The sequence below is a fragment of the Eretmochelys imbricata genome, chromosome 4, assembly GCF_965152235.1.
Source record: "Eretmochelys imbricata isolate rEreImb1 chromosome 4, rEreImb1.hap1, whole genome shotgun sequence".
Classification (NCBI taxonomy): Eukaryota; Metazoa; Chordata; order Testudines; family Cheloniidae; genus Eretmochelys; species Eretmochelys imbricata.
Window position 1 is genome coordinate 5,891,383 of NC_135575.1, and position 12,991 is coordinate 5,904,373.

Below are 12,991 nucleotides of genomic sequence, written 5' to 3' on the forward strand. Positions count from 1 at the left end.
ATAGGGGAAGGTAATATTAAGAAAGCATTTAAGGCCATATTTTCAAAAGTGCTCAGCACCCATAATCCATGCCCCATGACTCTTTCTTGACAGAGTCAACCTATCTGCTCCCAACAGGCTTTTACAGTAGAATTAAGTTAACTATTGCCTACACAGACATGTGAAACATTATCTTGCCCCTCTTATTCTCTGCCACAAGTGTAAAACAATCATAAAACCCGGCCTGAAAGAAGAATTTCAGAGCAGGCCATCAATTTCAATTTAATTTAATCACAAGAAGGCTCATAAAAGACATTGCATACTTTCTCCAGGCATAATTGCTTCCACACTGCAGTCCACCAGGATACCAAGTTTGACATATATAGTCAGGAATGTAACTTTTTTCCTTGTTTAATTTTTAAAACCAACATTCAAACACTGAAATGTGAGGAGAGAAATACCTGCTTGTAAAGTCCATTTGTAATCTGGAATAAAAATACTACAGACCCTGCCTTTATTACAAAAATACACAGCTCTGCTGAGACCGACTTCTTAGTCTTTGGAGACAGTATATACAAGGGAAAATCTTCAAAAGTCCCTAAATCCCTAAAAAAGTCACTTAGGAGCCTTTGTCTTACTGAAAGTCAATGGGACTTAGGTGCTTTTGAACATTTAACCACTCCCCTTAAGCAACGATATGATCTTGAGTCTCCTTTTTGCTCTGGGTAATTTATTTTCAAATACTCAGTGAACGGGGACCAAATTTGGTCACAATCTGCAGCACGCCCACTTGCTGGATAGCAAGTCTTTCCCCTTAGAAGAACTCCCAATATACACTGCATCATTTCACTGTTGATGGTTGTAAAGTAAGGCTACATTTTTGAAGCAAATGGACTAGCTGCACAAAATATTTTTCATATCATATTGAGATAGGACAACGAAACTAGCAAATACCCATTGGGCTTGGGAGGGTAGGCTGGATATGGGCCAGCTTTACATTAGCGACAAATTTCACAATTATTATTTCAGCATGTGGACAAGCTCATCATTTGGTTTGTATTGTTAGCAGACTTACGGCCTTGGAGGAATGTTGTAAAAGGAGAGGTTACTCACCTTGTGCAGTAGCTGGAGTTCTTTGAGATGTGCCCCCCATGGGTGTTCCACTTCAGGTGCACATGCACCCCCACCTGCCTTTGACAGGAGATTTTTGGTAGCAGTGCCTCTTCAGCCATGCACCCTACACATCCTCATGCCCCATATCAAGAATATAGAAGGCTACGTGGGCAACCCCCCCTCAGTTCCTTCTTATCCGCCTGTAGCCAGAAATGGAGCATCGAGCAGGCTTCACTTCACTTCTGTTTCGCCATAGTTTAGTTGGAGGTTTGTTGCTCTTTCCCCATTTGAGTTTTTTTTCCTGGACTTTTCATGTCTGTTTTACATTTTAATAACTCAGTTTTTACAGCAGAATGCAGCCAAACCCATTTTTCAGTTTCCCACTTTAAGCTAGTTTATTGAGCCAGAGGCTGTTTCCATGCCTGCTTTATTGTGACTAGTCTTGTTGAGGCCTGACCAATAAAGAGGCTGTTCATTCTGAGAACTTTTTTTTTAATCCAGTGGTGGTTGAAATGCCTTCTCAAAGCTTTGCTTCACATTCTCCTTACATTGATAGCATGAAATATTGTGTATTTGTATAATAGCTTATTTGTGAAGTGAAAACCAGTTTTACACAATTCATTTTGGTTTGGAATAAATTCATGATTGGTAAGATTGAACTAGTGCCCATTTCCTGCAGATTAGTGGTGCTAAATTGTCTAGTAGCAGCATATGAATATGACATAACTGAGATGTATTTTATGCAAAATGGCTCATGTGAGTTCTCACTGGAAAGGTTATGATTTAGTGAATGCAATTATCCAATTTGTATGCCTGTATCATTTCTGTATCCGAAGTTAGGAATATCGACTATGTTTCTGTATTTCAACTATGCTACTTTGGGTGACACCCACTGCTAACACTTCTGGTACAACATGGAAAAGCCAGACAGCGCAGATGGCCCATCAGCAACAACAATGGACTGTGAAAAGCTTGGCCTTCCTGTGGATGCTCCATACTGCCCCTGACTCATGGATGCTGTAATCCTACAGAGTCAGGTGGTCTTGTGACCTGATACTAAAACATACCTGGGACTTCTTGTAACTTTCCACTGTAAGGGGGTCAAGTTTGGGAAACAAAGGATTCCCGCCTTATGTAAATCCTATTTAAGGGTGGGGAGGAAGGCAAACAGGACTCCTCCTCTCCAGGGCCTGTCTGCCCAAGAAGAAAAACTGCAAAAGGGAAGGCAAAGTGGGAGTCCAGACTGAGACAGGGGTCCAGTCTGAAAAGGAATATAACTGGAACTCTGAACCACAGAAACTTTGGAAACTGCCTGCAACAATATCTAGGGTGAGAAATACTATTTGTAACCAATTTCTTTAGTGAAACTAGCTTAGTTTGCGTGTTTGATTTCATTTGTTAGTAATCTGCTTTGTTCTGTTACCCCTTTTACCACTTAAAATCTGCCTTTCATAATTAATAAAATTTGTTTTGTTAATTATTGATCCATTTCTGTAATTTCTAGCTGGGGGGAGGGGCAAGAAGTGTGCACACCTGTCCCCACATTGAGGGAGGGAACAAATTTCATAATATGTCTTTGGGTCTGCACTCCAAGGGAGGTGGACATCTGAGTGCTGGAGCAAGTCCCTTAAACTCAGTCTTTCCAGAGCTGATCTGCAGCTGGGTATGGCCCGGCCTGTGTGTGTTAGAGGAGGTTTTAAGAGCCAGGCTCAGCAAGGGGGCCCATGCTGGTAGAACTGGTAGACTCAGTGGTATCTCAGCACATCAGGTGGCTTCCCAAGGGGTCCAACCCGTCAGTGGCGTAGTCGGGCAGGATAGTGTACACTGCTTATTGCCCTGGTGGTGATTTTAAGTGAGTTTTAAGTGTGCTGACTAGAGAACAGACAAAGTGGTTATTGGTTTGTTATTTTCTGTTTGCTTATTTCAGGCAAGAGAAGTAGGAACAGAAAAGTATGAAAATGAGTGAAAGTGAATCTACCAAGAAGTTGGAGCTGCAGGTAGAGGAAAATAAAAAAATATAACAGACAGCTAGAATTGAAGCAGATGGAAATTGATGAGCAGAAAGCAGCTCATGAGAGAGCCATGGAACTGAGACAGCCAGAGGCTGACAAAGAAACAGAAGTCCAGAAGCAAGCCCTGGAATTGAAAGACAAAGAAATTGAGGCCCAGAAGCAAGCCATGGAACTGAGACACAAAGAAATGAAGCATGACCTGGCTGTAATGGAGTGGAGGAGACAGAACCCCACACCAGGGACTCCACCTCTCCAAAAATCCACAAGTGGGAGCAGTTGTATCCACCATAAAATGAATCTGGTGACATTGCTGAATATTTCATCACCTTTGAGGGACTGTGTATGCTCCAAGCGATTTCTGATGATCAAAACATGACCACTTTAATGCAAAATTGACTGGGAGAGCTCTGGACATACTCAATAAGATGCTCATGGGTGGTGCTTCCATTATGGTAAATTTAAGGATTTGGTTTTGAAACAGTTTCAGATTACACCTGAAATTTATAGAGTAAAATTTAGAAGCCTTAAGAGAGGGGCTGGATTAAGTACTGTGGTTTATGTGAACCAAATGAGAGATTTACTGGATATGTGGGTGAGGAGAAAAGGTATTACAAGCTTTGAAGGAACGTGTGATTTGATTGCTCAGGAACAGTTCCTGAATATGTCTAGTGATGATTTATGGGATAAGAAGGTGGAAACGGTCAATGAACTTGCAATTTTTGCAGATAAATTTGAGCAATCTCAAGCACCTAGTAGGAATAAATCACAGGCAGAGGGTTTTAAGTTTGGTGAGAAGCAAAGACCCTGTTTCAACCCTGGGAAGAAGGAGGATGGAGGGAGGCTGGACACTCACCTCCCCAAGTTCACTCCTCCAGTCGTCCCAAATCTCTTGTGAAAGCCCAAATCTCTTGTGAAAGCAGTGGAGCCCAGAAGGTGCTATCATTGTAATTCCACAATGCCCTGTGCTGAGTGGGAACTGGCAGCAGGCAAGTCATGGAAATGCTGTGACCCAGAACACAGACACACCTCAGGCAATTGCCACTTATCACACAGGATTTGTAAAGGTTGCCACTGCACAGCCAGGCAGTAAGCACATGAAGGCTGTCAGAGTAAATGGCAAGGAGCTCCCTGCGTGGAGAGATACTGGTGCAGAAATCTCTGTGGTCAGGAGAGAGACCTGGTTCAGGAGACAGACATACTGCCAGGACAGATGGCAGAGCTTCTGTTAATAGGGGTCACAAAATCATAGAATCATAGGGTTGGAAGGGACTTCAGGAGGTCATCTAGTCCAAGCCCCTGCTCAAAGCAAGACCAATCCCCAATTTTGCCCCAGATCCCTAAATGGCCCCCTCAAGGACTGAACTCACAAACCTGGGTTTAGCAGGCCAATGCTCAAACCACTGAGATATCCCTCCCCCCAAATCCTTATGCCTTTGGCTAAAGTGCACATGGAAGCTGGGGATTTGCAAGCTGAGTTAACCAGGCTGCAGTTTCTCATAACCCAACACAAATTATTTTGGGTAACGACTTTTTCAATGTGGCTCAGGCTGTCCAGGGGTCTGTCAGCAGTGAGGAGAAATCTTGTGCTGGAACCCCGTGGGAAGGAGCAAAGCTACAGAAACTGCTGAGGAAATGAGTCTCTTTAATTCCTCTACTGCCCTGCAAATCAAGTTGCCACAAGGGGTGGGGGTGGGTAGAACCAGCTCCAGTGCAGTGACTGTTCCCTCAGGGGATGGGAGTGTTTTGCCTGATGGTAGGGAGACTGTCCAGGTTGCTAGCTGCCAGGAAGTTGCAGTTAAGCAAGAGAAAAATCCTGCTCTAGGATGCATATGGAGATGTGTCCTGGAGGAAGCCTTAGAGGGGGAAGATACGATCCAAGAAACCGCTGCAAGGGGTGAAGATTCCATGGGCTCTGTAACTGGAGGCCAGCCCAATTCCAAGACAGAGGAGGGTACAGGGCTTGCCAATGAAGGGTCTGTCATGGCTGCTAGCTGTGAGCTCACAGCTCAACAGGGGACAGATTGCTCTCCAGGGAGCACAGGGTGTATGCCTTGGCGGGGGGGCCCAGAGAAAGAGGTTCAGAAGGAATGTGGGGGGAGTACAGGAGTGTCTCCCCACTCATTGCAGAGAAGGGTTTGCCCAGGGGAAATTTGCTGGATCTGCATCTGTAATCCCAGACACCTCATCTGTTGCTCAAGTTTTAAGGGGGAACTGTGTATCTGACCTCTCTGAGGGGAGCAGCCATACAGCTGACCTCGTGGGAACAGCGAGAGGTGATGGAGGGCACCCCAATCCAGGACCCACTTTTTCAAAATATTTTTCTTGCTGTACTTGTGAAAACTAACTGACTCTTTAAGGCAGCAGGGGAGGGGGAGGAGGAGGGAGGGTTCTTCCAAGCATTTTGATGTCTGTGAACATGCTAATGATCCATCTGATGAAGGGGTGGAGACAGCCACTTCCTGGGCAGGTAAACCCCTCCCCACAGCTAAGCATCAGACAGTGAGTGATGGGGGTGAACAACACATGGGTTTAACCCTGGGGAGGAAATGCAACTCCACAGGGAGTGGGCCAGTAACATACAAGGTCTCCTTACACTCTTTCCTTGTCAAAACCCCCAACACATACCCAAAGAAAGAACCTCTACAGAGAGGATGAGAAATACAATAAATGCTGAACAAACTGATATGTTTAGAGAGAAGGCGTGGTATGATAATCATACTCGGAAGCACCTCTCTGTCATGAATGTGCTGGTAACTTTATGTCTCTTACTACACACACTGGGGGTTAAGACAAAGAATTTGATACTGGTGGTAAATACTTTAAAAATGTGTAAGATGCATGATTTTTGGAAAAATCTTTGGTACAGACTAGGAGTGGTAACAAGAAAGTCCTATGAGAATACTGCTTCTCAGCTAGTACCTGTGGACAGGCTTAGAGCTTGGCATAGTGGAGAAAACATAACTGATCTCGACTGCTGTGAGGAAGGGGAAACCGAGGCACACCGCCTCATGGCATTGGTGGCTAAATGCCAAGACACCTAGACTTTAAAAAATATTGACATCTGCATTATGTACACAATGCTACACACCAAAATATTTTCTGGCAACCTGGGAACAGAAACCCAGAACTTTCCAAAAACACCTATAAATGACATTACAGCAAATCCCTGAAGCTGAGTCTTCCCAGAGCTGATCTGCAGCTGGTGTGGCCCTGCCTGTGTGTGTGTGTTAGAGGAGGTTTTAAGAGCCTGGCTTAGCAGGACACGTTAAAGGGGGCCCATGCTGACAGAACAGGTAGACTCAGTGGTATCTCAGCACATCAGGTGGCTTCCCAAGGGGTCCAACCTGTCACAGTTGTCATGATGAAGAGACAGATGACTGTACATTTAGGGCTAGTCACAGCATGGGGACGTTTTGCTGGAGCTCTCAGTTGAGGCACAAGTCTGATTTCCTCCCTTCAGCTATACACAGTGGTCCCCTGGGTGTCGTTTGCTTATCTGTAAAGTTTTACATTATTGCAAAGAGACCTAGTAGGATGGACTCTAGGGGCTTCTTTCTGAAATCTTTATCACTAATTTCATGCAAAAAGCCAAAAAACAAGCAATGTGTCTCCTGTCCAAATATTGGTAGCAACCAGAAAGATGTACATGTTCTGACAGCTTCACTAAAGCCCTCCCTCCTGCTGTAACTGAGATTACCCTCCCATCCTGATGGCAGCCTTACTCCACCCACTGTAGGAGAAACAGCAATAATGTGAAGTGATGCCAAATCTGTCTGTTGAATGCAGAACTAAAGAGTCTGAATGAGACAGGCCATCTGTTAATGGGAAGTAGAGTGAAAATCACATGATCCTATGAGCTGCACTATGCAGTAGGCTGATACAAACTTCAAACCTGCATTTGGAAGGTCTTTCAAACATGTTTTACAGAAGCCAGTCTTAAAATCAAAATGAATGTTTTCTACAGAGTTCAATGAATAATTGTTTTCATAATTGTCTGTAAGCAACACATATGTACAAGGGCTTTCCAGCTCCTGTGCTTCTTAAATTTTAGATTCCCTTTTTTAAATTTGTTTATTTTTTCTATTTGCCTTTAAGTTCTCCACTAGGGGAGGTGGCTTTTTAGTTCTATAGGACACACTTCCTCTGATGCGGGTCCCTTTGATGACAACGATATGTGGCAACAGAGGAGGTTTACGTATCATCAGTGTTGTCCCTTCAGGGCTATAGGCTCGCAGCTGTAGTTTGTCTTCCAAGTGAGCTGTTATTGCAACCCAACCTGCGCAGATATTAGAACAGAATCCAGTTAGTTACAACCTCTTTCAAACAAAATGGGAATCAACCATATCAAATGTAAAAAATGGAAAGGGACACCAATTTAAATAAGTCAAAGGGTTTGATTTTCACACAGATTCAGCATCCCATTTAGATGAAGAATGGAAGATACTGGGTGCCAAGCACTTTTGAACATCTACCCCCAAAGTAGAGAACAACTGTTCATAATGACATACAAGGCAGCAGGCATTTTGGTCGACACTGTGTCACCTTTCCTAGTCAGAAGACCTTTGCAAGTCACATGATGCACCCATTATGAAATTACAACCAAGAACAAGGGTGCACGGCAGAAGTGGATTCCCTGCATGTGGAGGAGGAAATGCAGAATTACCAGCAGAGGACAACTTTATGTCAGCCACTGCCTCAAGGGTGCCAATTCCTTCCAGCGTAATTTCCTGAGGAATAAGCGGTGGGAATTCTTTCATTCGCTCTTCACCCCCCATGGGAACCTAACAATAAAATACAGGAGAAAGGGTTTAAAAGCTAACAAGAAAGACATCTTTAAACTTCTCAAGTTACAGAACAAGTTACAAAGTGAAATGCAGCAACTTAACTTTTTCTATTCTAACTGACTCAAACGCTGGAGAAATTTAAAGAGTATCTGCTCTCGCATAACACTTCTATTAAAAATAGCTTTTGTACAGTTAAGGGACAGTTTGTTGAAACAAATGTCAAGGTGACACAGATTTCACTTAGATATCAAATGAACGTGCCTCAGAGATGCGACAAAGTAGCTATTACAGTATCAGAGACTGTCCTATTTGGGTAAGTGTCAGGATTCAGTTCCAAGCTAGTTCAATGAAATAGTCGAAGTTACTAATTACTACAAAAGAACAAAAACGTATGTCTATTGGTCAATCTCTGAAACATTTATTTTTGTAAATGGCGCAATAATTCATGAAGTGAATTCAGCATGAGCAGTGAGTTGCACTGTTGCTTTGCAAGTGAAGATCAATACCAGAAGAGAGAGCTTATAACTGCTTCAGATAGTGGAAAATGTACCATGTAGTATGGGGATCCTGAATATTTACTAGAGAGAGAGTGTTTCAGTTTTAGTGGTATTGCCAAGGAAACAAGTTAAAAAACATCGAGATACGCATACATATACACAGAGGCCCTGCTTACAGGAAGACAAAAATATGCATTTTAAAAACATGATAGCTAACACATTTTAAAATCCTAGTGTTGAAATGGCAAGGCTATAGTATTAACACATCTGGTTGAGGCAAATCAGGGGGAAGTGGAGAGGGGGGCAACACAGACTTTTAACTTAATCAGCTAATATATGTTAAAGTATACACAGCTTGTCTATGCTAGACTTCTGAATGTTTTACACAGCACATTAACCAATGTGCCAACTCCACACCTTTCTAGATAAAGCCTAAATCATGAGAGTATTGCTTTTTAAAAAAACAAATATTTCTATGCCATGCATCAGAATGTATTTTAGTCTAAAAGCACTTCAAATTACACTATCAAACAAGATATACAAAATAAAATGTAAATATATTAAAAAACATGTAAGTCTTGCCACAGAAGGGCTATGGAACTAGGTGTCAATTTGAAATCTTTGAAGAACAAAGCTACAAGTAATGTCTCAGTAATCTAGTCCATCCCCAGGACAATTCCATACAATGTTTTTTTCTGATCTCTCCCCTATCTAGGTTCAGAAGTCCCAAATGATGGGATTTACATCACTTCCAGGTACAGTATTTCTATTTCTTAATTCCACCTTGTTGCTCCTATTTGTAGTCCCTGACCCCTCTGCCTTTTATATTTCTCTCCCTTTGTGTTTTGCCAATTTATATCTTTCCATAGCAGACATTCAGTTTTTGTTGCTTGTCTCTGAACTCCTGCCTGAGTAGCTCCAATTTGTCCATGTCTTTCTGGCATCAGTGCACCTAGCTCAGAACACAGTATTCCAGATGTTGTCTCATCAGTGCTGCAGAAAGAGCGGCTTTCTCCCTGAGCCAGAATATGATGCCTTGGCAAGTATAAGCCTAAACCTCACCAGCCATTTTTTAACTTTAATGAAGACTGCTCAGTAGTAATTTGTGTGCTTCTGGAAAAAAAAAAAAAGTTATATCCCTACCTCCAAGACTGTCTGTCTAATGTACGAATATGGTCCCTTGTACACAAGCAGAGCAGGGAATGTGACCCAGGTCTCCCAAAGCCCCAGACTAAAGTCCTAAGCTCTGCCCATGCCATGTTCTTCTGTCCATGCACAGAGGGAGTTCTCTTGATGAATTAGTTTAATTCTAAACAGGACAAATGTGTGTTGTGACTAGCATTAAGATTTTCATTCTTGTATCTGTTTCCCACAGTCAGGGGAGGAATAATGCATATACTCTTTTATTTGGTTTTCCCAGAAAGGGGAAGAATCACTGACAAGACAATGCATAGAGTTCTAGCATGGACTTAACAAAGCCTCTGTCGAGTCAAGCATAGGGAAACCAGTAACAGATGCCTGCTGAGCTACAAAAGAGATCACATGACCTTACTCCTTACACATACCAGAACACGGTATAGAAGGTGTCAAGCTGTCCTCTTACCTTCAGTAATGTTTTTCCAGCATGCTTCTGATAGATGCCATCTGCTTTCTCCAGGGTAGTAACATGGACTGGCAACAGGTTAGAAGCCACAACAGAAAACCAGGAGGATTTTGCTCCCTAAAATTAATGAGAGGTGATTGTTAAACAAACTCAATGCTGTAAAGATATTTACAAGTTACTGTCAACCCTTCCCACATCTTCTGTTTAAAAGCAGTTCCATTACACGCTTCTCTCTCACCTAGATAGGCAGGGTCTTAGTCTTTGAAATGCATCTGTATTGTTTCTATGATAAACAATGACTTCTCTCCAAATAATGGAGTGAGCGTCCAATACAAAAATACAACAGCTGTGCCACCTCAAAGCTTCTAGTCCTAAAGCAAGCCCTGAACCTTCCTGATTCTAGAACTTCTGCAATCACAGCACAATACTTCCATGCTACATTAATACAAATACAGTGCACTCACATTTATCTGAATGGCTTGGATAAGGTTTCTAACCATCAGAGGAGTGAAGTTCTGGAACAGCCTTCCAAGGGAAGCAGTGGGGGCAAAAGACATATCTGGCTTCAAGACTAAGCTTGATAAGTTTATGGAGGAGATGATATGATCGGATAGCCTAATTTTGGCAATTAACTGATCTTCGACTATTTGTGGTAGATAAGCCCAATGGCCTGTGATGGGATATTAGATGGGGTGGGATCTGAGTTACTACAGAGAATTCTTTCCTGGGTGTCTTGCTGGTGAGTCTTGACCACATGCTCATGGTTTAGTTGATCGCCATATTTGGGGTCGGGAAGGAATTTTCCTCCAGGGCAGACTGGCAGAGGCCCTGTGGGTTTTTCGCCTTTCTCTGCAGAGTGGGGCATGGGTCAGTTGCTGGAGGATTCTCTGCACCTTGAAGTCTTTAAACCACGATTTGAGGACTTCAATAGCTCAGACATAAGTTAGGGGTTTGTTACAGGAGTTGGTGGGTGAGATTCCCTGGCCTGTGTTGTGCAGGAGGTCAGACTAGACGATCATAATGGTCCCTTCTCACCTTAAAGTCTATGATTCTAACTATGTGTTCAGATAAATGGAAGTGCTATTAACTAACATATGGCTACATGGGGGACACACTGTGGATATGGATAACTAGGATTTTCAGAGAAAAGGAATTTGGATAATTGGAATGGCACTTAAACAAACAAACAAACAAAAACAAAACAATCCTCCACTCAAGTCATGCAAATAAAATGATAGTCAAATGTTACAGAATGTGTATCTTTACCCTAGCTTAGTTCACAATACTGAAAGTACTGCCAATGTGAACAAAACTGGCAGGCTAATTTCTGGATGGTGTGACAGACTTCTCCTGCCCAGCTGATCCTCTCAGACCATTTCCCAGACCCCTCTTGTTTACCAGACTCTGCTTTGGGGTACCTAGAATTCTACAAAGACTAAATAAGATGCAATTTCTTCCCTGCTTCCCTGTGACCATTGTATATGAAACGAATCTGACTACAGGTGTAAGAACCAGATTTAAATATAAATATATATACACACACACACACACACACACTTCTAAATAATAATACCCTCATATCAAATTTAAGCATGAAAATTACCAAAATGAATTGTACATCCAAACTGCAGTGGAAAAAGAGGATTACATCAAATCCAAACCAAGGAATCTAGTCTCCTGCTGATACATGCATACAACTCTCCCCACAAGCCCAGCGCTACACTACACACTTTTGCCAGCACAGATATGTTGATCAAGGGTGTAAAGATTTGTGATTGACATAGCTGTGCTGGCAAAAGCCCCTAGCGCAGATGCACTTATACCAGCAAAACTGTGCCTTTACCAACATAGTTTATTTCACTCGGGGTGCGGATGGTGGGTCCTAGAATAGGCTATATCAGCAAAAATTCAGTTTTGCCTGTATATGCCACACCCACACAAGGAGCGCTTTGCCTGGATAGTATACTGGTATAGTTATACAGGCAAAGCGCTCTAGTGTAGACCTTGCCTAAGGCTGTTGAGGAGGGGTTGGCTGAGGTGGATCTATTTATGGGCAGTCCTTGGTGGGTTTTTTTATTCTTTATTTATGTGATAGGCATGCAGAGCACTGGATGGGCATCGACAGCTGCATTTTAGAAATGGAATAAATAAAACTTTCATTAATAATGCAAGTGTAGAAAGGGGAGAATGGACCCCAGACACATACACCCATCTGCTCTGCCCTTTACTATTAGATATTTCTTTAAACCTGGAGGAAACACTAATCAAATTTATTTCTACAATAACTTTTGAAAAAGCTCACTCCTTGCCCTGTTCTAATAGCCTTTCTTTTCAAAATGAAGCAAAGCATCACTAAGGGGAATTAGCACAAGTATTTAACATGACTGAACCACCATCTAACAGAAATAACTTTAAGGGAAATCATCCCAGTAACAATCACACGTCTATATGAAGGAGGTTTTACCTAGAACTGCTGTGAGTGAAAAGGATTAGCAAAGGACAGTATTTTTCCAGTTTATTTTTTCTACTTTGTTCATTGAATAGTGTTTGGTGTCATCATCTTTCCCTTCTCCCTTGATTAAGCAATTCTTATAAATGTCGAAGGAAAAGCAGAAATGCCCTTAATCAATTTCCCTACCTATGTAGCTCTTTCATGTAACCACTGGACAGTGTCCCTTTAAAGTTGATTCATTTTGGCTACATGCTAGCACTGTTAGCCACCTTGCAAGAATTTGTACCCTTGTTCTTTTAGTGACATGTCAGTCCCAAAGCAATTCTCCGATTTCATTTAGAACAAAACTCAGGACCTCTTTGGAGCATGCTGCAAGGTGCTCCTCTACGGTACAGAAATCTTCACTTTGGGCTATCATATGGCACAGCCTTTTTCTAAAGCATTTTTTACTTTACACAACAAGGTTTGTGTTTCATTAGTGGAAATCTTAAGCGCAGCAGCTACCAAAGAAATGGTGAAGAAAGCTACACAAACAGCCTGCTGGTGAAGGT

General features: G+C 42.3%; 1 protein-coding gene across 1 annotated transcript in view; it reads right to left on the reverse strand.

The window, feature by feature from the left end:
* Nucleotides 1–260: 260 nt before the first annotated feature.
* Nucleotides 261–12,991, reverse strand: part of NOA1 (nitric oxide associated 1) — a 30,441-nt gene continuing 17,710 nt past the window's right edge. Inside the window, exons 6-8 of the mRNA XM_077814830.1 lie at nucleotides 9,989–10,105; nucleotides 7,768–7,885; nucleotides 261–7,380 (exon numbers count right to left, since the gene is read on the reverse strand). Of these exons, the coding sequence (XP_077670956.1) occupies nucleotides 7,166–7,380; nucleotides 7,768–7,885; nucleotides 9,989–10,105 (450 nt within the window). The 3' untranslated portion in view covers nucleotides 261–7,165. The remainder of the gene's footprint in view (nucleotides 7,381–7,767; nucleotides 7,886–9,988; nucleotides 10,106–12,991) is intronic.